Source organism: Brachypodium distachyon, chromosome 1 (assembly GCF_000005505.3).
Source record: "Brachypodium distachyon strain Bd21 chromosome 1, Brachypodium_distachyon_v3.0, whole genome shotgun sequence".
NCBI lineage: Eukaryota > Viridiplantae > Streptophyta > Magnoliopsida > Poales > Poaceae > Brachypodium > Brachypodium distachyon.
The window spans coordinates 60079348-60105686 of record NC_016131.3 but is presented as its reverse complement, the minus strand read 5'-3'; the positions used below and the strand labels follow the sequence as shown (position 1 = coordinate 60105686).

Genomic DNA, 26339 nt, shown 5'->3' with positions numbered 1-26339 from the left:
GAGACAGAGGAAGAAAGTACATAAGCAGCGCAGTCTAGGATTGACACCGACATCTTGGAAGCGGAGGACAGACCCATGGAACAAAATCCCTTGTGAAGAGCATGGAATCTGCACAACGTTGTCGACATGTATGTATACAGCTAACTGCAGTTTTCTTCTAGACCAGCTGGTACGCTTATCTGCATTTCGAAGATTTTTAAAACAAAGGAGATTAGATAAGGAACAATGGTTTACAGACAGGTAGTTGCAACCTAGAAAAAACAAATCAAATCTGACAGCGCGATCCTGCGTGCTCATCCTGGCGCGCACGTTAAGCCGTCCAATAACGGCTTTAACTAATTCCTCCCAGCCCAGATCCTCCAGCTAGCTAATCCACCCCCTTCTTAATCCATCACCGAATTTTTCCCAATCTCCTCTTCTCCCGGTCGCATTCGCTGCCTCCCACCACTCCGCTCCCCACCGCCTCTAGAATAATAAGTAGCGGCGGTTTCCTTCTCCCATCTTCTGCTGTTCCATCCGAGTTTTGGTCAATGCGCGTCTTGTTTCTTGCTCAAGCCGCGTAGTTCCGGATCCATGCCGCTAGAGTGCCAACTTGAGAGTTTTCTGGTCCAATTCGGCCAAATTTCTAGGTTTATCTACTAGAGGGGTCTCCGCGGCAGTGATGCTCTAGGAGCTTTTGGCCAATCGATTTCCGGGGCCGTTTCCTTGCTCGCATTTCTTGCGCTGTTATAGATCCATCTCCGTGTAATTTCTAGGAATTGGAGAATTGGGGTTGTGGGAGTTTTGGAGGCTCGATCCATGGCGGTGCACGCCGAGGCGGATGGCTCAGGTGTGCCCCTGGCCGTTCTGCTGAAGCGTGAGCTGTGCAACCAGAAGGTGGAGAAGCCGGACATCCTGTTTGGGGAGGCCAACAAGAGCAAGAAAGGGGAGGACTTCACCCTTCTCGTGGCCAAGTGCCACCGCGCTCCAGCAGAGGGCCCTTGCGACAATGCAGGCAGCGACGACACCATCTCGGTATTCGCGGTAATGCCTCAGTATCTATGATCCAATTTCTTTCTTTGCAGTAGCATTAATGTACTTGCCATGTTGGTTTCATTGAGTTTAGTTTGCTGCTTTTCTTTTGCGATAATGCCAGTGAGACATATCAACCAAAAGTCTTTTACGCAGTTCAATTGGCATAATAAGTAGAGCTCGCAGCTTCACAGTGATGCCTCTGCACTCCATGAATCATGTGGTTGCTTCATCTTTCATAAGTTAAAATGTGTTAGTGTAAACATGTAAAAAGAAAGCCTCATCTACCGACCTTTTTCTAATCTTTTGTCCATGAAACTCTGTGCTTGCTGTAGCTGTAGTGTGTATTTTGTCTTTTGCATTGAGGAGCATGATTGATAGGCCTTATTTTGCGGAGTGATTGCATAAAGGCACATGGGGACATATGTCAGCTAATGCCTTGCTGGCCTTAATGTTTTTTAATTCTGGTCATTTCGGTGGTCAAAAGACTACTGAGTTTGGGAATATTCAATCATAAATTCCTGTCTGTGTTAGATCTTTTGGGCTTCCGGCAGTTGGCAATGTGAATCACCCCTAGTAATTATATCAACTCAAACAAGACCTTTTGCCATAAGTAATGCAATGTGAATGGTAAACCCAATCCACAACTGAATATTCTTGTGATAATTCAGTGCTAAACAATGAGTTAAGACTATTTTGCTACTTTTAAATTTCTGACACACCAACTTAAGTGGTGGTTAGTCTGACTGGAACTATTATTCTGGCTTCTCTCCTTCAGATTTTCGATGGCCACAATGGATCTGCCGCTGCCATATACACCAGGGAGAATCTCTCAAACAATGTGCTAGCTGCTATTCCTCCAAATCTTACAAGTGAGGAGTGGACAGCCGCTTTGCCAAGGGCACTAGTTGCAGGTTTTGTTAAGACTGATAAAGATTTCCAAACAAAAGGTATATTCTTTCACTAGATTCAAACCTGGAAGCATTACCAATATGATACATCATGTATGCATGATCCATCATCTGGATGTTTGTTGCATCCCCCCATCCACTGTCCCCTTTTCTTGGAAACATATCTTCCTCGTTTATCTTATGCATTCATGTGGAAGTATTATTTTTTGTTAAAACAGGATGCCATTTATGCATATTTATCATCCGTAATAAGTAGTTATCGGTGGTAAGGCAAGCTTTACAAAGTACTCCCTCCCTTTCACAAAGGTTGGCGTATTTGGTTTCGTTAAGACATAGCTTTGACCAAGAATTACTTTATTAATATGCATTTTTTAAGATATGATTTTATATCAATAGATTCATCTTCAAAAGTTCTTGCTGATAATTGTGGTTTCCTATCATATAAATTACATATTAATAAAGTTATTCTTGGTCAAAGCTTCGTCTTAACGAAACCAAATACGCCAACCTTTTTGAAAAGGAGGTAGTATACTGTATTATTACTGTTTACTGCATAGCTGAACACCTTCATGTTTTAGCTGCTTATATTTCATGATATCTTAATTATTGTTTCTCTGTAGCGTAAACTGACTGTTAAATCATTTTTCAGCTGCACGTTCAGGGACCACTGTGACTTTTGTCATAATAGACGGATGGGTTGTCACTGTAGCATCGGTTGGTGATTCACGCTGTATTCTAGAATCCGCTGAAGGTTCAGTATACTATTTATCTGCTGACCACCGCCTCGATGCAAACGAGGAGGAGTATGTTCATACATCCAGACTTCCATTTTCTTTCTATAATACCCTTAGCTCTGTCACTAAACTAAGGTCCATTACTGCAGGGTGGAACGTGTAACAGCAAGTGGTGGTGACGTCGGTAGAATAAATATTGCTGGGGGTGCTGGGGTATGTTCTTTTCATTTGTGTATGTTTGTCAGTTACCAAGTTAACAGCCATGTGCTAGGCTGTTAATTCCATTTCTGTCTTCCCCTTTGATATATCCTGCTATAGATGTAGCCTTCAGTGGCTATTTTTAATTTACATTTTCCCTCTGCAATCATTATTCAGATTGGTCCACTCAGATGCTGGCCAGGCGGATTGTGTTTATCAAGGTCAATTGGCGATACTGATGTTGGAGAATATATAGTTCCTGTCCCACATGTGAAGCAAGTAAAGGTGTGATATCGACAACACTTCTTTGTATCAGAGCAACTGGTGAAAAAGATTCTGCTGCGTTATTTGATAATATCTACCATTGTCGAGAAGCTCAAGGCAGACTGCAAGAAATGGTGCCTCGCCGGCGCCAAAGACCTGCGGGCCATTTGCCCGTCACTCTTGTTTGCTGGTCGTTTTAGTTGCTGATATGTTTATTTTCTCTTTCTTGTTCTCTTGTTGCACTCAACTATCTTGCTTCTTCTCTAATAATATAATGCAGTCCTGCTGCATGGTTTGAAAATAAATAAATATCTGACACCAATTACCCAAAAAAATCTTCGATAAAAACAGCTGCTTTCCTAAACCTGTAAATCATGTCATAATAGATCTGAGATTTGACGTATCCAAACTTATTGCAGCTGTCCAATGCCGGAGGGCGGCTTGTCATTGCTAGCGATGGTGTGTGGGATGCACTGCGCTTTCAGGAAGCTCTGAACTGCACCAGGGGGCTGCCAGCTGAATCCGCTGCAAATCGAATTGTTAAAGTACTGAAATCATTTACATCTGGGATGTATCATTCCTGCTGCTGCATATCTTGGTATGCTTATGATTCATAATCTTCATATATAGGAAGCTGTGAGCTCAAAGGGACTACGAGATGATACTACTTGCATAGTCGTCGACATATTACCACCAGAAAAGCTAAGTCCGCCATTAAAGAGGCATGGGAAAGGAGGCATCATATCTTTATTCCGTCGGAGGCCCTCTGATGAATTGTCTGAAGAGCAGACAGACAATGGGTGTTTTGAACCTGATGTAGTTGAGGAACTATACGAAGAGGGCTCCGCGATGCTTTCTCAAAGGTTAGCATTTCTGTGATATACTGGAGACAGTTGAAACTCATATTTAGTGGATATACTGGGAGCATGCATCAGTCTACTGTATCATGGTCAAGGATGTAACTCTCAGAGATGTCCTGGGTTGTTCGAGAAAAAAAAAGAGATGTCCTGGGAGCTAGTGTCACTTGTCATTATGCATCATCTTACTTTCATTGGTTAATAGGTCTAGGTGATATTTTGACATTACTCTGCTGAAAAAAGGAATCTCTTCCTCTTTTTAAACAATTGCACTTGTTGAAAAGATTATCTTGTTTCATGTGTCTCCCACAAATTAGATACTCCCTCTGGCCGGAATTACTTGTCGAAATATTACATGTATCTAGACGCTTTTTAAACATAGATACATCCATATTTGGGCAAATTTGAAACAATATGGGTCGGAGGGAGTAGTTGTTTTGTCCTTATTTTTCCTGAATCATATACTTGATGAAAATTTTCCCCTATTAAGATTTGGACATGGCATACGCATATGATTCTATAAAATATAGCCTAAACCCTTTTAACTGGTCCCCAGGTTGAATGTAAATTATCCGGCAGGAAATATGTTCAAGCTGCATGATTGTGCAGTCTGCCAGTTGGAGATGAAACCTGGCGAGGGCGTCTCTGTTCATGGCAACATGCCGAAGCTTTCACGGGTTGATCCCTGGGGCGGACCTTTTCTCTGTTCATCCTGCCAGGTGAAAAAGGTGGCTATGGAAGGGAAGCTGCATTCGAGAAGTATGAATGTCTTTAACTAGAGGCTTGAACTATTTTTACATTAGGACAGCAAATGCTGAATCTATATTCATTTCCTATTTCCAGATTCTCAATCTGCAGTCCAACCTGTGTCCAAGTAGCCTTCCTCAACGGTTTTGTATACTAAAGTTCATAGAGGCTAATACTACTAACAAACAGTGTTAGTAAATAAAGCAGACTTGTCAAGATCATCTATCATCATCCATCAATCACTGGTGAACAGACTAAGGAATTTTCGCTACTAACTCATTTCAAACTGGAAGATAAAATTTGGGCATCGGTACAGAGGATAAGATTTTTGGCATCATTCTTCTGAAGCACCACAGTATTTTGTTGAAGGTGCACTCTATTTATGTGAAGAAACCAGAACAGATCCCTAGGTTCAAATGAACCTGTGGCCTTAAGGTGTGTATATGCGCCCTTGACTTTGATTAGCAAGTCTCCAAGAACTAAGGCTTGCTCCATTTGTCAACACCAGTCATGGATCCCTTTTCAGCTCGAACCTAGACTTTTTCACATTTCACTCTTGTGATGAATGACCATTTCCCCAGTCTCTCATGGGATGCTTTTCCTCTTTTCATTCTTCCAGTATGACTATTTTCGTTATTGTTTCCTTTTGTCCTTCGCCATGTATAGCCACAAGGCCCAAAGGCCAAAACTAACGTATTTTTTTTATTCATATCACCATTCTAAAGTTTTATCATAGTACTCACACAGTTAACAGATATTTATTCCTTTTAACCCTTATGTAACTCAGTTACTGTTATCGAATTTTAGTATAATTCTAAAGTTTGTGCTTATCAATCTTATCCTGAAAAGAACAGAGTAAGATTCCTCAAACTTCTTGTTACAGAGGCCTAATTGTGTTCTTCAGGCTGTGAAAAGTGACTATATGCCCAAAAAAGAAAGAGAAAAGAAAAGCACACTTGTCACCTTAATGGGCGATCAGAATCATTATTGAACAATACGCATAACAGAATTAATTGAATAATAGATGAATGATGGGTTCCTTTTAACATCCGATCCTCAAATCTATGTGCATTGCATATTATTTATCTGAATCATCTGAAGGATAATGAGATCATTTTTTCATGACGTGGAATTACCTTGATGTTTTGAGTCATCTGATTCATATGCTTACAGCAAACTGGACACATGCTATTGACCAAGTATTCGCATATAACTTCCGATTTCATCTTATTTGTATCTGTTTTGGGATGCAGATATGACAATCCGTTATCTCAAATGGAAGTTACTAGTCTTGAGTTTTGGCATTTCTTATTTCCTATAGATGTAGGGATCCAAAACTTCTGTGATACTTAAGTTTATTGGCTGACTGGTATAGATTATCATACATGCTTTAATTGGAATGTTGTTGTGATGGCATAACCCTAAATTCTATTCTAAAGCTAGGTAGTAAAAGTAGAGAGCTACTTGATATCTTTATTTATGAGAGGGCCTATGCGCTTACATATAGATAGATGGAAACAATCAAACAAGCTAACAACCCTGGGTGGTTATGTAATATTTTATACTACGTTTTATTCTCATCTTGTCTTCAGCCCTGTTTGATTAGGCTTAAAGTGTGGCTTTGACTTTGGGCTTATAAGCTAAAAAAAAGCACCTATTCTTTTGGCTTTGGCTTTTTGCTTGTACCATCATGTAACAATATCTAGTCAAAAGCCAAAAGGCCAAAGCCAAAAGCACCTAAATATAGTACACAGGGCTGCATTTACACATAGCAATTCTGCAGACAGCTAAAATGGTGGTTCCTTTGCTAAACAAAAATCTCATATAGTACTTGATTATAGTTTAATCACTTAACTCCACTTATGAGCTAATATAGTTCTCTTAAATTATTGGTATATATAGTTTCTTTACCTCATTTAGATGTCCAATTTACTTTATAAAAAACACTAGTACACTGGAAAAGAACAATTATGACTACTGGGAGAAGAGTAAGGGATGAACCAATAACTAGCCACTACATTTTTTTTTTCTCATGTAAGCATCTCCAAACATGCGTCATTGTGTATTACTCCCTCCGATCCATAAAAAGTGTCGCCCATTTTGTACCAAGTTGTCTAACTTGGTACAAAATGGACGACACTTTTTATGGATCGGAGGGAGTAGAAGAGCGCAAAGGAAGCACAAAGTTTACAAACCACCCACTGGCCTTCATCCAATGACCGCAATTGGGGAGGAAGCTCTCCAGGGAAGAAAGAAAAACAATGTCGAAGCTAAACTAAGCAAGCCTAGGAGAAAAGTAGGGTAGACATCAATAATCAATAGTTGATGTTGTCCTCACAAATGGGAAAATAAAATTAGAAGGGCACATCCGTATCTTTTCAGAACTGTTTTAAAAAGTTGCAAGTACGGGTATAAGTACTCCATTTTTTCTCGTTCGGATTTGGTACTGACCTATTGTGCTAAACAAAATAGTTCATGTATTCATGCTATTGCAAATTTACTATATATTTATGTTGTTTATAAATGTCACCGCAATACCGCATGCTTTGCATTTTAAACACTATTACCAAGTATCTCACTCATATGTGAGACCAGGACCTTTATGCTTGTTGGGTTCATACCTTATTCTGGTGTTAGTTTTGCTATTCATAATGATTGGTATTCCTGTGATCCTTGCCAAGAACGAAGTTACAGAAAGTGTGGTGATGCTCATCGGATAAAATATCAAATTGCTAGGCAGCAGATTCTTGATATAGAGCCTAGTGTTGCAGACCCGCATGGCAGGGTGATCACTGTTGTTTATCCAGTACATTTATATCTTATATGGAGGTATTTTTATGCTGATGGTATTGCTATGACATTTACTTGCCACTTAGATGTGAGGGCAAAGCTATGTGCTTCACTGTTTCATTTGGGGATGTAAAACAATCAACCACTGTATTCTGTAGTTTGAGTTTAGATCCCCCGTTTGATCAATAGTTGTTTCTGTTCCGGGATTCACTACAAAAAGTTGGGAGCGAATAATACAAATATGCTTGAATACACATAAGAACGGAATTTTATAAAGAATATGAATTCAGTGTCTGCTAAATTAGGTTGGATTCCAACATCTGAATAACTAGGTGATTCCCCGTGCGTTGCCGTGGAAAATTCTATTTGCATATTTGTAAAATTGATGTTGAATGATGTGCATATTTGTAGCCAAAATTGATGTTACCAACACATAATAATAAAATGATCAAATTCAAAAGAAATATGATGATAATAAAATGATCAAATGCAAAAGAAATATGAATATTGTAGAACCATGGTACTTGTGAAATTTTTAGGTGAAAAGTATTAGGTGATAAAAAATCGAATTGTATAAGGTATCACCAGAATGAATTACTTGTCGGGTTGCACGGCGTGCATGATGTGGATGGTGATGTGGGTGAAAAGTCTTAGGTGATAAAAAATTGAATTGTATAAAATGCCACCAAGATGAATTGATTGTCGGGTTGCATGATGTGGATGGTGATGTGGACACCTTGCATGTGTAGTTTGCAAACACTAAATTCACCTTAGTGGGGATGTGGATGCATGATGAGGTGGATGATGATGTGAACACCTTGCATGTCAAGCTTACAAACATTTAATGAAGATAGTGGGGATCAACTTTATAGATTATATAGATTTAAGTCAAGATGCTAATGATATTGTAGGCGTGTTTATTTATTCAACCTAAAGAAACATGAGTTAGGATTAAACTAAAAATGTCCAAGTAAAGACTAACTACTTCACTGAACTCAAATTCAGAATCAATATTTAAGAAAATATAGCCTTTCAGGTAATATTAAGATTCATATATGTGTTCAATTATACAATAAGAACGAATGGTGTTTGTGAACCACTATTCTTTTTATTGGTGACGTCTGACCCCCAAGTTTCATCCTTGCTTGGTTTGTTCCCTCCATTGTTTGCTAATAGGCTACTCCTGATGCTGGAGATTTGGCAGGACATGGCTGTAAGATCAACCATGCTTGATGAAAGTCCTCATCTTGTAGCTGCCTGCCACTTTATTTTGCCCTAATATTGTAAATATCGACTCTTTCAGTCTCCTTTGCTTTGTTAGACAGAAAGGTCAACTATAATAGTACCAATGGCATAGGAAGAAGCAAGCCTGTTGAGTTTGGCCATATACATATAGGCAAAACTTGGGTGACACAATCCACATGAGAAATAGACAGAAGCAAAGATAAGTATCAACAGTTCCCAAACATCATACAAAAACATATGGTATGACCTTGGGTCTAGTGTCTACAACAAATCACAAGGCTATGGAAAACCAACTTATTAACATCATCACACCTTTACAATTTTACAGTGCACAATGTAGAGCAAGATATGTATGTACATAGGACAATCTTATGTTTTTGCCTGTGCCTTTCTAGACAAAAGAGTGTACATTTGCGGGAAGAATGACTTCTTTTTCCGTAGCTTCTTCTCCGAAACATATCCATCCATGCTACTATCTGAGATGTGTGATTTTAGTTCTGTAAGAACTTCCTTATCTTGCTGGTAAGAGGCCTTGTGTTCAGCAAATGGGCTACTCAAAGGATTAAATGGATGTTTTGCAGCTTCATGAGCTTTCCGGAGTTGCTCATGTTCAGATCTCCATTTCCTCAACTGCTGCTCGGCACCCAGTTTCCCCTCCTCAGCCCTGTTTGCCCTCTGCAACACGATTTTGAGAGCATCCTTCTTTTGGTCCATATCCTTGAATGCTTCATGTAATCTCTCCAGGGTTCTTGATTCAGACTCTTTTGCCAACTCTATTTTTGCCAGCTCTGCCACCACCCTCTTATTCGAGAGCTCTTCAGCTTCATGAACCCTCTTGCTAAGAGTATAGTACTCGCTTATCGGAATTGTCACTCCTCTAGGAGAATCATCAACACTTCTTGCCTCCTCACTCTCTAGCAATGCTTGAGCTGCCACTAGTGCTAGCCTCTCGGATGCTTTAGAAGCCTCTATTTCTTTCATACATGCTCGTAACCTGATCTCTGCAGTTGCAGCAGCAGCCTTGGTTTGCTCGGCTTCTTCCTTGACTTTTCTTAGTTCTTCTTGTGCTGAATGAGCTGTTACCTTGGCATCATCTGCCTCCTGGGCCGCTTTCTGCAACATCTTTGGAATCTCTACCATTTTTTCTCGGTTTACTGCTTCATTGGTGTACACTAGCTCTATCTCTCGTTTTGTTCTATTGAGCTCAGCTTCTAGAGAAGAAACTGTGATAGATGCCATACTCTCCCTCTGTTGCAATGTAATAAGTGAAGCTTTCTCATTATCCAGCTCTGACCTGAGTGATTCTGCAGCAACCCGTATTAAGTTGGCTTCGTTTTTTGTTTTCTCTATGTTTGCTCTAACATCCTCAAGCTCCATTCTTGCTGAAGCTAGAGCTTGCTTGATTGACCTACTAATTTCTTTATCTTCGTCAGAACCATGCACCTCAACCACTTCAGCCTCACCGCTCGAGTTATTTTCCAAATAGGCAGCCAGCTCAGTATTGAGGCTAAGCAAATTGCGCATGTTCTCACCAAGTTTGGACTCCACAAAAGTTTTGGACAAAAGTTGTTCATTGAGTTGCTGCAACTCCTCTTGTGCCTGCTGCAACTCTTTCTCCCAAGTCAGGCAATCCTGCTCTTTTGCCAAAGCTGCTCCAAGTCTGTGTTCTTCTGCTTCATGATGTGCGGCATGGGCCGCCTCAAGAGATTCTCTGGATGCAATAAGTTCTAAAGTGAGTTCGTCGACTCGCTTCTCCATCTCCTGCACAGCAGAAACAACTTCCTCTGCCCTTTTAATTGCTATATCCCTCTCACTAGCTAAGGTGGTATACTGTTCATGTGTTGATCTCAGTCCCTCCTTCACCAGCTTCAGTTCCTCAACCGCCTTTTGATGTCTTTCTTTGGCAACTGCCAACTGTGTTTGGGCTACTACACTAGCTTCATCGTCAATCCCCTTCTCCATTTCTTGCGCCCTAAGCTGTGCGAGTTCAGAATCCTGCTTTGCTTGGTCCACTTCAACATGTGCTCTCTCCAGCTTGTGCTTCAGTTCCTCTATGAGCCTCTTAGTTCTTTGTAGCTCCTCAACCGTGTGTGATTTTGCTACTTCAGCAGCTTCTGAATACTCTTTGAATTGTGGGATGTCTCGTTGAACCTTTTCCAGTTCCAGTTGCATGCCCCTGCGTCTCTGCATTTAAATAAAGTTCGTTAACGATAGCATGTATGAAGATGAACATCAGTGGGTGGAAACATATTGTCCATGTGCAGTTTATTTTAGTGAGAGCATCCATATACAGTACTAAACAAAGTGGCATTACCTCCAGCGTATGAGTTTTGTATGCTTTCCAATCAACAATTCCTCCGAACTTGGTGACAGCCTCTTTAACAGACTCAAATGGTGCAGCAGTGTCAACAAGACCTCTGTATCGGCTGTCAGATACCCTTCCTGTCTCATTTGGGGTGGCAGCAATGTTCTCATGATGATTCATACTGTTTCCATTAGATTTTGTTTCTGTCGTTAGCACAGTACTCTCACTGGTTGAGCCATTTTCAGATATGTTGTTCACTTCAATCTTATTTCCTGAAGTAGCACGATATGTCCTGGTCAACAAATCATCAGGTGCTTGAGCTGGATCTGAGTGTGATAACGTTTCTGGTGATGAAGCAACAGTATGACCCGTATGGGTCTTCAAGTCCTCCTGGTGCTCTGCCAAATTGTGAGGTATATCTTCTTGAATTTCCAAGGATGGATTTGGAGTGTCATCAGCAGGAACTGGTACCGGTTTTTCAAAATCATGTATGCTTGTATTCCTGTGATGAGTGCCATCGAGAACTTCCATAACAGCGGAGAAATCTCTGACTCTGCAGAATTCCCTCCGCCTTAGATGAAGAAGAATCTAGTGTGGGCTCTTGGATTTATTTATTCAGCAGGGTTAGTTTGTTCCAGTCCCAAAGCTTATGTTTTTCACAATATTTTCTCCTAAACAAATTTCAAACAAAAAGAAAGGTCAGCTTATAGAATGCGAAGGCGTTAACTTTATTATGAGCACACAACAACAACAACAACAAGTAGAGCGGGTGCTGAAATATGAGATACTTGTCAGGCACTTGCCTGGCTTTATGTTGAGAGCCAGGGGATTCGAATTTGCTGTGGTATTCAGCTTACCAGAAAAGCAGAACACAAACGCAACAAAAAAAATTAATACAAAACGCAACAAATCGAAGTGTTGCATCTGCCAATATTTGAAATATAGGAACATCTTTCGTGTGTTTGCCATGTTGCCACCCATGAACACCCTTGTGCAGTAAAAAATTTTTTTACTCTTGTGCAATAAAGCTGGAGACATAGCACCATAATAGATTAACAGCCAGCAGAAGATTACTATGCACGACCTGTTCCAATACTATATTAATCATTGCCACCCATTGACATTTTCGAGCGTGCAAAATTATTCAGCGGCCTGTTCCACCTAACCTTATTTGATTTCCATATAGATATAGGCATATAGCTGGATCATGTGTTCGAAACAAAGGAAAACGCATCGAATTTGCAAAAAAAAAAATATCCTAAAAAAAATCAAAACTTAGGAAACATCATGAGTAGACAAGGAGTGAGACTGGGCCAGCTATCGCAAGTTCTTGTCCTAGCATTGTCTTAATAGCCAATTAACAATCAAAGAGTTGGTGAATTGTGTGAAGTGCTTAATTGTGGGCATAAAAAAAATCTACCACTATGTAGTAATCCATGAGTAACATGATGATGGAGCATAAGGAGAATTATTGTTAACCACAACGAAGTCTGGCCAAGTGATAATAACATGTAGTAGTACTAATATTTAGTGAACTAGTCATTTGGTTACCGCTTTAAGTATTCTAGTATACATACTTGGTGAAATATTTCGTTGATCGGGTCAGTCTTCTCCATGCCATGCATATTGATTCGATCAACGAAAACGACACCAATTGACCCGCAAAGCAAAACCCAAAAAGAAAGAGAAGAAAAAAAACACAAAACCCTCGGAATTTCCCCCAAGAAGTTGCAGAAGCAGGGCAAAAATCAAGAACTTCGCATCGAAGCCACCTCCAAAGCAAGCCGGCCGTGTTCGAGGGAAAGAAAAAAGGCAAGCCGGTCGAATCGACTAAGCGCGAACCGCAGCAGCAGGAGAAACAAAAGAGACGATGGTTAATGAAGTTTACCCCGGCGGTCGGATGATTCCTTGCGGCCGAAGCGACCGACCTCCGGCCGGTTGGGAGCTCGGCTCGATCTTGGGCGCCCCTCGGCGAGTCGTTCGCCAGTTCGCCTTCCTTAATTTTGCCTTTGCGCCGTGCTAGTGCTTGCTAGGTGGTGCCTTGTTCTTTCGGTGAGACTCGGGGGAAGACTCAGTAGAGTGGGCGCGCCTGTTCATCGCTTTGCTTGGAGCCTTGTAGTAGTGCTGCGCTCGCGTCGCGTCACTGCGCACTCTCGCTCGGGGTTAGTGATTACGAGGATTTTAGGATTGGGATTGGGATTTGGTGGCGTTTATGCGCCGGGCACCCTCTGCTTTGCTCAAACTCCCACGATTACAGCCGCGACACGCCGTTGAGAAACGGCGGAGCCGCACAAGAGGAGTTTGCCGCGTGCGTAAGGAAGGAGATGTGGACGGGAGCAGATTCCACTACCCAGCAGCGGGGCGGGGATTGTTTTTTTCCTTTTCCAAAAGCCGCCGCCAGCCGTGGCTGCGAGCGACATCGTTTTTCTTTTTTCTTTTTCTTTTTGAGAGCGAGCGATAGCCGTGCTTTTTCTCTGAAAATTGGTGACGTATTTTTCGATCTTTGCCGAAACATATTGCCGGGTTGTATGTTTGTGCAATAACATGTTATTGTAATTTCGTGATCATTTGTCACAACACACATCCTGACCCAAAACGAAAAGTTTAACCCTTTTCTTTTTCCTCTGAACGGCGTTTTTTGCTCGTGAGGATAACGGTTTTGAACAGTTTCTTCTTATAATTGAAATTTTGGCCCAAAAAGCATCACCCACATGTCAAATTTGGACATTACCTGATTACAAATTAGTCAGTGTTTAGTCTCAAGTCAAACTATAACATTGCAATTTCGTGGTCATTTGTCACAACACAGCTCCTGGCTCAAAACGAAAAGTTTAACTTTTTTTTCCTTCCGGCGGCGTTTTTTGCTTGTGAGGATAACAATTTTGAACAAATTTTTCTATAATTGAAATTTTGGCCCAAAAGGCAGTACGCACATGTCAAATTTGGACATTACCTAATTACAAAATTGGTCATTGTTTAGCCTCAAGTTAAACCATAGCACTACACAGAAACATAGGTTTAAATTCCAGTAATATCTTCCAATTTGAACGCATATTCATAAAACTCATAAAAAGATTAACATAACAGCCCAAAATAGGACAAAGGGAGGAGAAAAGAAAGGAAATTAGGGAAAATTCTGATGGTAAGATGATAATTCTTGCGAAAAAAAGTCAAACCTTCCGTTTATAACCATATCTAGTAAACACCCAAAACCTAAAACCTATAAATGATGGAGTCCAATAAATGATAAGCTATAATTCAAATGCCACAAGTTAAGTCTAACCAAACATGAAGTTAATTAGCCCAATTAATTTTCTCCTTGACTTATTTGCGCTTCTGGTCCCTAGGCTCGGTGCCACCGCCGATGATGCGACGAACATGCCTCATGCGCTTTTGTCCTTGACGTTCAATTATGAATCAACTTAGTCAGCGCCTTTAGAGGAGTTGTTTGCTAATTCTTGGAGTTGGCGTGGTGGTAGGTCAAACAATACTCTTCCATGCACCAAAACGAGGTCGGCACTATTGTTCTACGATGCACCAAACGGCTAGATGCTTTACACTTGAACGATTGTGGCTGCACTCGCACGGATGAATGACATTGATGTTGATCCTCTGGGCGTGACAACCAGACTGCCGTTCAACTCCTCCACATTGTGTGCACCAAACTGCATCCTTCATGAAAAGACTAGCCCATTATCGCCTACCGGGCAGAGTTTTACAGACTTGTAGGCGAGAACCAGTGCCTCTTCACTCGTCTTCTTTCATTGACATTTTGCACCTATCCGAGAAGTACGTGCCTCCTCCAGATACCAACACCCCTTAGTTCCATCCAACATCCAACTCCAGATCTCATGAACATTTGATAATAAATAGGTCAGTATGTTGAGGATACTTCAAATAAAGTCACATATATGATGATATCCTTTATGTTAATTACTCCCTCCGTTCCTAAATACTTGTCGTGGTTTTAGTTTGCACTAAAACCACGACAAGTATTTATTATGCCATGTTCAAACATTCTTATGGATCATCAAGTAGAAGTTGAGAACACATATATGCAGACTGGTATATGTATTGGTTGATGATAATCATGTTCCACAGTTCCACACGTTAGGGGTACGAAGATACCATGAACACACACTATAGAACACTGCGAGAATGTTGTATTCTTCTTGTCATCAATTGATCCCATAGTATAGTGTGTACATGCTATATCATCGAGCATGATTTTGAGACGTTGATCAACCTTAGGGGTTGCTACACCTTATTACCATAGGGGAGAAGGCTTTTGGAGAGATGAGATTGGCCGGGATCATTAATTTGGCTGAGCTTTTTTAGTGTTAGAGTTAGATATGACTTAAAATCCCTGGTTTGTGATTTTCTCTTTGATACGTGTATCGTGCAATTTACTTCTTTTATATGGTCATTCGCGTACAATTTACAAGCACAAGCGTGGTTCACGTGGGCCCCTGGAGGCCGAGACATCGCCGACTTTGAAAACGTTGCCGACCTGAGCGGTGACGACGGACGCGCACCGAATACCAAAACCAGGAGCTCCAAGATTCGTGCCGCCGTGCACACCCCCCGCATCCGTTCCCCTCCCTCGTCCGGACCAGACACCAACCCCCCCGTTCCCAAATCCCACCAGGCCACCACCCCACCGCCGTCGCCTCCTCATCGGCGGTGAGCCACCCTCACCTCCACCTCCTCCCCCTCCGCCTAACCACCCGTCCGCTGTATAAACCCGACTCCGAGCCGACGCGGGCGCGCCCCCTTGCTCGCCCACGCGCGCATCGGGCTGCGGCTAGGGTTTCATGCGCCCCGCCGCCGCCGCAGCCGCAGCCGCAGCCGCCGATGTCGCACGCCGGCAAGTCCGTATCTGTTAACCTCAACCGATCGTACGGCCAGTACGCCCCATCCCAACATGGCGGCCGCCCCTCCCGCCCCGCTCCACCCTCCACCGGCGGCGGGGGCATGGTGGTGCTCTCCCGCGGTCGCGGCCCTTCTGCGGCCAAGCCCAAGCTTTCCGTACCTCCGCCGCTGAACCTCCCCTCGCTCCGCAAGGAGCACGAGCGCTTTGATGGCACCGCCGCCACCAAGGGCCGTGGAGTCTCCTCAGCCCCGGCTCGATCCGCCGGGGCCGTGGCAGGATGGACGAAGCCTGCTCCGGCCTCCGAGAAGCCCCCTGGCTCAGTTCCGCTTACTAGCGACGTTGCCAGGCACCCGTCATATGGATTCCAGGAGAAATCCAACGTCTGGCGGGGGGAGGACTTCCCATCTCTGAAAGCAGCAGTTGCGCCACCCCCTCCGCCGCCTGTTCAGCAACGCCGCAAGGACAGTGATGAGGCTCGGGCTGCCACGCCGGAGGCTCGGCACATGCCCCTTGGCATGCGGCCACAGGTGATGCCCTCACGTGGTAATGAGCCCTTGGCTTCTAGTGGTGGCACAGGTGCTGGTGGCCATGCTTCAGTGGAGAAGGCACAGAAGCATGATTTGGGACCGCTTCCGCTGGTGCGTCTTAGGTATGATTCTAATTGGGCTGATGATGAGCGTGATACAGGGCTGAGCCTACCAGAGCGTGACAGTAAGGAGAGGGGATTTGGTAGGAGTGAACCCATGATTCCAGGGCACAACCTTTATGGTGCGATGAGAGAACCCTTAAAAAATGAGTCTTTCAGGAAAGATTTGGTTGCTGCAAATAAAGAGGGTGAACAAGACAGTTTGTGGCGACCTCTTGGGCCCAGCCACAATATAGAGAGGACAGACGATCGCCCATACAGTGCAGGGAAGGGGAGCAGCGGACAAATTTACCGTGAAAGGTTGTCTAATGGTTCCTCCAAGGATTTGTGGAATACTAACAGGGAGCCGGCTCTGCGATCCTATGGACAGAATGGGGCAGAACTTTATGGGAGTGCACGTTTGGGGGAGACTGCTGGCGAACGTTACAGTGATAATTCGAATCATTGGTACAGAGGGAGTTCTTTTCATAACAATGCTGTTTCCAAGATGCAACCAGTTCTTGGTTATAAAGGACTTTTACTTAATGAGCCAGTACCAAAATTTGGCAGGGAGAAGCCGCTCATTGGAAGCCCTGTGAAGCCTTTAGTTGAGGATGGCAGTTTTGATAGCATTGCTGCCGTTAATTTGAGTTCAATAAAGAAGAAAAAGGAAGCAATCAGACCATCTGATTTCCATGACCCAGTAAGGGAGTCATTTGAGGCAGAGCTAGATATGATCTTGAGGGTACAAGAGCAAGAGAGACAGCGGGTAGTGGAAGAACAGGCCAGAGTCAGAGAAATTGCTCAGAAACAAGAGGAGGAGAGGGAGAAGTTGATAAAAGAGGAGGAGGAGAGGCGGCGATTAGTGGAAGAAGAGGCGAAACAGGCTGCTTGGCAAGCTGAGCAAGAGACGCTAGAAGCTGCCAGAAGAGCTGAGGAGCAGAGAATTGCTAGGGAGGAAGAGAAGATGAGGGTTGCTATTGAGGAGGAGCGTCGCAGGGAGGCTGCACGTCGAAAGCTCCTAGAATTGGAGGCAAGGATTGCTAGACGACGAGCGGAATCAGAACTGAGTGATGGAAATCTTACTTCAGCAACCAATGATAAACTAGCGCTTGGAGCCTTGAAGGAGAGAGATCTGTCACAGTCTACTAATGCTGGTGAAAGACATGATATTAACAGAACAGGGGAGCACATCAATACCTCTTCATCATCGGAGTCCTCTAGTCTCAACAGGTACAGTGATACAGTTCCAAGGGTTCTGCACACTTTGGGAGATGGAAACTCATGCTTTGTTGATAGAGAACATGCATATCAGAGTGCAAGGGGTGCATTTGAAGATCAGGAGAATCCATATTACAGTCCACGGCATGACCTTTTTGGTCCAAGGAGGGGAACTTTCCCTAAGAAAAATTCTTATGATGGATTTGGGGCTTTGTCAGTCAGGCCAACTTCGAGAGGTCAGACAACTGATTCACCATGGGCACTGGAAGATTACCGTCATGGAAGAGTTCCAAGATGGGATATACCAAGGGAGAATGAATGTTTTGACAAGCAGCCTGACTTTGACACTGAGTTCTTTAACAGTGACAAATTTGGAGGTGCTGCATGGCTGCCTAGTAGTTCCCATGGAAGCCCTGGTGCTCAACAAGGAGATAGGATGTTTCCGAACTCTGAGGCTAATGACTTCTCATCTTTTACAAGATCCCGCTACTCTATGCGTCAACCACATGTTCCCCCACCTCCTGTTGTGACCTCAGTGCATAGAAGTGCAGTTAACGCTTCTGCTCAACGTGCCAATTCATCTTTCATTGATGGTGGAACGAGAGAGAGTTCCAGTAAAGATGATGAACAAACTACACACAGTCAATATGTTGCTGCATATGAAGAGGCATCCCACCAGCATGGGACATTAGGTGAAGACATTGTTGCCAGTGAACAGCAAAATGGGGACAGGGCGAGCTCTATGTTGGGCTCACAATCTTCTCTTTCTGTTTCAAGTCCTCCTAGCTCACCTCCACATGTTTCACATGACGAGATGGATGTTTCTGGTGATTCGCCTGCACTGCCAACTTCCTCTGATGGTGATCGAACTGTGGTGTCTGACAATGGCCATGCAACTTCAACCTTAGATGCAGCAAACATAAGCAGAATCAATACCTCAAGCATGGCTTGTCACATGGAGGATGATGAATGGCCAAGTGAACATAATGAAGCCAAGCAAAAACAGGATGAGTATGATGAGGAAGGCAATAGCTACCAGGTAGATGAAATCAATGGCGCTGATGACGAGAACCTTGACCTGGATGGTGAGTTTGCAGAACCTGTTGGGATGGAACCGGTTATACTTGGATTTGATGAGGGTGTACAGGTTGAAATTCCCCTGAACAATGAGCTTGAATTAACTTCTGTGAAGAGCACTGAAAGGGAAGTTGGTGTACACTCAGGTGTCATGGAGCAAGAGTTGGGTAGGGGTTCAGTTGGTCAACTTGTTACGGTCACGGAAGCAGAGAAAGCACTCCAAGACTTGGCTCTTGATCAAGCAAATACCTCGACAGATGAATCTGATGGTCATCCATCCAGTAGCACAGCTGTGTCAAGCTCCAAGTTACCTCAGGCACCATTGACCAATCCTATTATGTCATCAACTTCAGGGGTAATTAACCAAAATGAAGTTCTTGTTAATCTCCAGTTTGGTTTGTTTTCTGGGCCTTCTTTAATACCAACTCCGGTTCCAGCCATTCAGATTGGTTCCATACAGATGCCAATCCATCTCCACAATCAGATTAATCCATTCGTGGCTCAAATGCAGCCTTCGTCAGCTCCTTTATTCCAGTTCGGTCAGTTGAGGTATGTCCGCCCTATTGCTCAGAATGTCCCGTCACATTCTCAGGCAATGCCCTCCATTCAGCTCCCCACCGCAACTCAACACACATCGAAACATAATGCTTCAGGTGGTCTCCCTAATGAGATGAAACATGATGCCTATCAGAATGTCCCAAGAGAGTTAGCCTCTTCTAGCTATATCGACAAATCGGTTTTACCTGCAGCCAAGCTTCCGTGTGTGATGGAGCATTCAAATTTTCATCAGCCCAATGCACCTGCAAATGGCCCGATAGCTGACATAAATGGATTCCACAGCCATCTGCATCTGGACAGAAGTTTGATTGGGGAAAATGCAACTTTTGGAATTTCAAAAGCTGAAGCTCAGCCAAATCATGATTTCTCTTTAAAGAGGAATCACAAACATACTGCCAACAACAGAGAATCTTCTCATGTTGGTTCAGATGGAAAAGCCTTGAGTAGCCGAAAAGTTCCAGGTGCTGTATCTGGTGGAAGAGGAAGGAAATATGTGTATGCTGTTAAAGAATCTCATATGGGATCGGCAGATTCAGTTGTTGAACCTTTTCATAAAGATTCCAGAGGATTCCCAAGAAGGTCTCGTAGGAATATAAGAAGAACTGAATTTAGAGTGCGGGAAAATCTCGAGAAGAACCAAACCCAAGCTTCTGAATCATTTATTTATGGTGAGCAGAATGAGACCAATGGATCAGCAAGGGAGGCTTCAGTGAGAAATCTGAACAGAAAGGAAGGTGATAAGTCACTTATGACAAATGACACAAGTGATGTTATTGGAGCAGGCTCTTCATCTGCACCTGCTAATTACTACAGTAAAACAGAGAGAAGTGTGCAAAAGGCTCCATCCTATGAAAGATCTCATGGCGGGAACAAGAAATCTAGAGCAGGTGCTGTTCCTGAAGGACGTGCTAATACCTCGTTGCAGGCTGGCGCTGTACGTGTTGTTAAGCAGCAAGGCATTGAAGTCCCTGTTGATGCAGATGGTTTCATTCAAGTAAGGTCCAAGAAACAGATCATGAGTGTTAGGAGAGAGCAAAGGGAGAAAGAAAATAGATCCAAACTGAGGATGTCAAAGGTACCCAATATCATCTATGAAATCGTCAAATTGGTACTTTGTACATTTTTTTTGTCTTCTTTCTATTAATACTTTGGTATTTGTTGAACCAGGCTCCCCGCAAACAGCATCAAGTTTCTCTGCACAGTTCGAGTTTTAATAAAGGAACAGTTTCTTTGGGCGTACAACCTGCAAAGAAAGTTTATTCCGATTCTATTGTGGCTGTTGAAGGAAGAGTCCTCAACCATGTTGAACCATCAGCTCCATTCAAGGGTGATACATCTCTGATGACATCCACAGGGCCACATTCAATTAACCCAGGGTCTCATGCAAATTACTATGTGAAGAAGTATGTAAAACTGTACCTTGGTTATGTTTATGTTTTATAACTAGGATTCTTCTTGAGATCTTTGTTCAAAACATTATTTGCAGGCCTATCCAAAGTCAGGCAACCTCCGACTTGGTCATTTCTAGTGCTGCAGCAAAGCTAGTGGCAGGCTTATCTGAAAGCAATAATAAAGAATCATCCACTAGCATGTCATTTAACATGTGTTCCTGGGATAGTTCACAAATAAACCAACAGGTAGATTGCTTTCTCAAGGTTACATTTGTTCCTATGCTGCAGACCCTTATCCTAAAGTTTCTGAAGTTCATTTGGTAACCTGTACTGTGGTTTTTCTGCTGACTTGCCCTTCAGTGTACAAGTCTAGTTCTATACAACATGTCTATTGCCATATTTCTGCATGTTATGCTAGTACTCCCTCCTTCGCAGTTTAAGTGTCGTTTTAGGCAAATCCCAAATACCAAGACTAGTTAAGAACGTCTCCTAATGAGCTGCATGCAGCTGGAGTTAATTTCTCCACCATCAGTTGCTGGCGCATGCTCTAGGCCAGAGCATTTTCAGCGCACGCTCCGCCGCTGCACTTAATATTCGCTAGCACTAATCACGCGTGCATGCAATTTTCTGGCCAATCCGACCACTAGATCGCTCCGCATGCAGTTACCAAGGCATGAGTAGTTAATGCCATGGGGGGAATGCTGATAAATTTGTTTGGGCTTCCTAATACGACAGTTATTTTGGGAAAAGAATCAAAATCTAAAACGACACTTAAACTGGGAAGGAGGGAGTATTGTAGAGTCTTTTCATTATCAGTATTTTCGATCTAGTGCAGGAGAATGTCATGTCTAAACATGGTTAAGGTCTGGAGATCGGGGATAGGGAACTCGGCCTCTTCTCTGACATGATTAGAGGGGCTCCGATGCTGTAGTTTCTTTCTTTTGACTAATTCATTGCTTAACTACAAATAAGCTAATTCATTGCTTAGGCCACCGGCAGGGCCTAATCTCTGACGTGATTAGGGGGGCTTAACATTCTCTAATTGAATGAAAACTAAGTTTATCTTTCTTTCTACTTTCTAACTATTCCCATCTCCTATCTTTAACTGCCTAAATAAGATCAATATCTCTTTATTTTGTTGGGTGAGAGTAGGATCTGTTGTGCTCTCTGCAACCTTAATTTGGTTACCTTTACTTATGCGATTGTTTTTGTTCAAGGCAGTTACAGTAGTTCTAACTTCTAATATGGAAATGTAGTCAATTGTCTAAGGTTTTATCCCTTTGTGCCTTGTATTGTAGGCTGATCTTTCTAATAAATTGTCATGAGCGTGGACCCAGCCCCTAGCCCAAGTTATGGGCAGAGCACTCTTCACGTGCCTCATTTAGGAATTTAAAGATAGAGATATAAATAGTTAGGAGAACAGAAATAGAGATAAGATTAATTTCCTTTCACTCAGAGATGGTTTCCTTTAAGTTAGGGATTAGTTTTCTAGGCAGCAAGTCAAGTCTTCCCAATCAAAGGCACACCGTGTACTCTTTTATAATTAAGCAATGACGTAGTCAAAAGACATAAGCTAAAGCCTCGGAGCCTCTCTAATCACGCTAGGGATAGGGCCCTGCTTGCGCTAGATGAGGGTGACTGCCCTATTCCCGATCTCCGAACCTTTACCTAGATTAGCATGTGACACAAATACTCTAGTCCTTCAGTTGCAATTTTGGACATTGACCGTCTCCAATATACATAATTTGACCATTTTTCCTTCTAGTTATATGTCAACAATTAATTGAAAATATAATGAAATGTAAGTGTATTTGATGACAAATCTACTGATATGATTTCATTGGACAATCTGAATACTGTGTCTAGGTGATCAAACTTATAAGTTGACTACGCATTCTAAGACGACATCTATTTGAGAATGGAGGAGTATCATTTTTCTCAGTAAATATTGAATTGATGTTTACTTCTGGATTTTCAGATAATAATTGCCTTGTGGGTCTTTTAAAGACTATTTGTGTCTAAACTACAGACAGATGTCTTATAATTTACACATGTATAGCTGTTGACAACTTGTGCACATGCTAGGTTATGCCATTAACTCAAACTCAACTAGAAGAAGCCATGAAACCAGCGAAGTTTGAACAAGCAGGTCCTGGCTTTCCTTTGGAGTCCAACCATGCTCTGTCTCCCACTGCAACCACAGAAAAGGCATGCACATCATCTGCTAGCCCTATTAACTCTCTTCTGGCTGGGGAAAAAATTCAATTTGGTAAGCATCTTTTTAATTTGTATTAGTCTTTATATTTATATACTCTTAAAAAGATCTGAGTTGGTGGTCGTCCGTTCACTCCACCAGAACTGCTCTCTAGACTGCTAGAAAATTACAGTAATTGCCACTCATTCTATGGAGTAGATATATGTATCATGATCTTTGAATTTTAGTTCATTTGACATATATTTTGAGATAATTGTTATTTAGCATAAAATTGGCGAATATAGGGCACAAGCGTTTAAACAATTCATTCAATACATATTTTTATTCTGTAGCAACACATGCGTATTTAGCTAGTATTGTACAATGCTTCCAATCATTTGACTGACAATGAAATAATAACATTGCTCAGGGGCAGTTACCTCACCAACTGTATTGGCTCCAATCACCCGAACGATTTCAAGTGGGCTTGGTGCTCCAGGTTCATCTAGGTCTGATATGAAGATTGACCGAATCTTGCCTGGTGACAATAATGGTACTGCTGTTTTGTTCGATGAGAAGGCTACTACCAAAGAACCATGTCCAAATCCAGAAGTGATTGCGGCTGAAGCTGAGGCTGAAGCAGCTGCTTCTGCTGTGGCTGTAGCAGCTATTTGCACTGATGAGGTAGTTGGATCTGCAGCGGATGCAACTGCAGCTTCTGCTCCAGACAACAAAAGCTTTAGCAGTAAGGATCTCACTGGGTTTACAGCAGGAGGTATGTTCAGTTTATTGATTATTTGACTTGAAATTTTACTCTTGTATATGCAGCTGTTTTCATAGAGCTTCTTAACAAAATTGAATCAGGGACAGGTCAACCTGGTCAATCATCCAGAGAAGAGCCACTGACAGTTGCTCTTCCAGCAGATTTGTCAGTTGACACTCCGTCAATGTCCCTGTGGGCTCCTTTGCCCAGTCCACAGGCACCAGGCCCAATGCTTTCTCAGTATCCTGGTGTACAGCCATCACACTTTTCCTGCTTTGAGATGAACACTATGTTAGGAGCACATCCATTTGCATTTGGACCAAGTGATGAATCTGCCGGCACTCAGGGTCAACAGCCTCAAAGAAGCAACGCCTTACCTTCAGCACCTTTGGGTGCTTGGCCACAATGCCAATCTATGGTCGACTCGTTTTATCGTCCCCCAACTGGGTTTGCTGGTCCTTTCATTAGCCCTGGAGGAATCCCAGGAGTGCAAGGTCCTCCACATATGGTGGTATACAATCACTTCGCCCCAGTTGGGCAGTTTGGTCAAATGGGGCTTGGTTTTATGGGAGCCCCATATATCCCTGGTGACAAGCAGCCAGATTGGAAGCAAAACCAAGGACCTTCTGTTGTTGGCGTTAGCCAGAGTGATCCAAGCAACCAAAATATGCTACCTGGTCAAGTAATCTCACCCAATGGTCCTACCCAAGTGCAGCATCTACGACCAAATTCTATCATGCCAATCCCATCCCCGCTAACCATGTTCGACATGGCTCCATTCCAGGTATGCAATAACTGTTCCCGATAGCATGCATGTAGATTAAATTGGTTCATGCTTGCTTGATGCTTATATGTTTGGATATCCATCTGATCATCAAAAGGGTGAATACAATTGTTTGTTTAAGAGCAGGGAGAACAATCTCCCTATCTGATGTGCATAACTGCACAAGCATGAATCAGTGAAGGCACTTTGTGACAGCATTTACTATGGCTTAAATTTGTCAGTTTCCATTACGTGCTGGTGTTGCAGGGTTAATATATTATTTAGTACTTCCTCCGTCCAATGAAGGATGTCTCAACTTTGACTAAATTTGAATGCATCTATACACTAAGTCATGTCTAGATACATAACAAATTTTGACAAACTTGAGACATCTTTTGTTGGACGGAGGGAGTATGTACATTGTACCTGTTCTTTTTGTGAAGCATCTCTTCTGTTTGTGATATAAGCATTGATTGAATTGAAATGAATCTTCTGATCCTGTTGTAGTTCATTAGGTAACCTGTTGTTTCTTTTTTTCAGTTCTGTTTTCTCCAATGTTTCCTCTGTTTGCATTATAATTAACTTGCCTAATTATCGTTCCAGTCATCTACGGACATACAGATGCAACCTTGTTGGCCACATATGCCTGTACCGCCTCTACACCCTATCCCATTATCACTGCAACTGCAACAGCATTCAGTAGAGGGTACACCTGCACCACAGTTTGTTCATAATGGGCCAATTGACAATAAGTCAAGTGCAAATAACCGGTTCCAGGAGCCCTCAACATCTGCTGCGCCATCAGATAGCAACAAGAGCTTCCCAAGTACAGCTGGCTCTCAGTTTACTGATGAGTTAGCGTTGAGCAGTTCAAATGCTCAAACTGTCCAGCCTTCGTTTGTTCGGACAGGCATGATCAGCAATGAAGTCCAAAACAGTGCCAAAGTTGTGGTCAGGGTGAACCCACCAAATGTCAACCCTGGAAGTGCTGCAGGGGTGACTAGCAGCCCCAACTCTGGCCAGGTTGCCAGCATGCACTCCAAGCCCCACCATTCTTCATCATCATCAGATCAACAGTACAAACATCCTGTAAATAATCTGGACCGTCGGGCCCAAGTGACCCAAAAGACTGGAACTGTGAATGAGTGGCCACGTCGGCCAGGATATGCAGGCAGGAGTCAAAACTCTGGTTCTGACAAGAACTTGGGCACCGGTAGGATGAAGCAGATCTATGTCGCGAAGACGTCATCAACAAGTCGACATGGCCCATCAGGCTAGAGCAGCAGATATGTATGCTTTTGGCAGGAACAGCTCAATTTTCTTTGCATGAGATACATGCGAAACACACTCACTGTGTCTGATCTATAGTTTGTTGGTGACTATAGCATGTGTCAGCTGTCTATTTATGGTTCCTTTTCACACATACAGAAAAGAAAAAGCAGTGTGGTTGCAGTGTTCAAACCTTTTGAAGCAATATTGCGTCATGCCTAGATAAGTTTCGCAGCTGGTGAAATATTGTGTGTATGTCAATCGTATGCTGCCTCAATTGTTATTGTGAATTACTATTATTTATTGCCTGACTCGGAGGGCCAGGTAGCCTCGGAGGAAGATTGTGAAATGTGTTTATAATCCAAATTGGAGCTATTTTTGTGGAAACAAATCTACTGCAGCGTCCAGTTGTAACATCGGAATATGATATTCCTCTTACTTTATGGACGTTAAATTATACCAGTTACACGGTGCAAGATTCTTAATGATTACCTGGTCGCCAACATTTTGGCAAAGCATAAAGAAGCCCATATAAACCTTAAT

At 42.7% G+C, this 26339-nt stretch overlaps 3 protein-coding genes across 4 annotated transcripts; 2 read left to right on the top strand and 1 right to left on the bottom strand.

Annotated features, from left to right (window-relative positions):
• Positions 1 to 121: 121 nt before the first annotated feature.
• LOC100844811 (probable protein phosphatase 2C 12) lies at positions 122 to 5504 on the top strand. The gene is made up of 9 exons (XM_010230237.3): positions 122 to 1023; positions 1790 to 1961; positions 2572 to 2725; positions 2806 to 2869; positions 3032 to 3139; positions 3538 to 3663; positions 3749 to 3981; positions 4532 to 4734; positions 4819 to 5504. Exons 1-9 carry the CDS (start codon positions 799 to 801, stop codon positions 4851 to 4853), a joined length of 1320 nt encoding a protein of 439 aa, XP_010228539.1. The 5' UTR covers positions 122 to 798; the 3' UTR covers positions 4854 to 5504.
• A 3416-nt stretch (positions 5505 to 8920) lies between these two features.
• On the bottom strand, positions 8921 to 13299 carry LOC100844500 (protein WEAK CHLOROPLAST MOVEMENT UNDER BLUE LIGHT 1). Its single transcript, XM_003557720.4, has 3 exons — positions 12951 to 13299; positions 11072 to 11733; positions 8921 to 10941 (listed from the first exon to the last, which is right to left on the bottom strand). Exons 2-3 carry the CDS (start codon positions 11591 to 11593, stop codon positions 9127 to 9129), a joined length of 2337 nt encoding a protein of 778 aa, XP_003557768.1. The 5' UTR covers positions 11594 to 11733; positions 12951 to 13299; the 3' UTR covers positions 8921 to 9126.
• Positions 13300 to 15654: 2355 nt separating this feature from the next.
• On the top strand, positions 15655 to 26258 carry LOC100843289. 2 transcript variants are annotated; one of them, XM_003557715.4, is made up of 7 exons: positions 15655 to 20491; positions 20584 to 20819; positions 20903 to 21053; positions 22893 to 23076; positions 23432 to 23776; positions 23872 to 24548; positions 25131 to 26258. In XM_003557715.4, exons 1-7 carry the CDS (start codon positions 15917 to 15919, stop codon positions 25803 to 25805), a joined length of 6843 nt encoding a protein of 2280 aa, XP_003557763.3. In that variant the 5' UTR covers positions 15655 to 15916; the 3' UTR covers positions 25806 to 26258. The 2 variants fall into 2 exon arrangements, with proteins under 2 accessions (XP_003557763.3, XP_010228537.2); XM_010230235.3 differs by having other exon boundaries at positions 23866 to 24548.
• Positions 26259 to 26339: the final 81 nt, after the last annotated feature.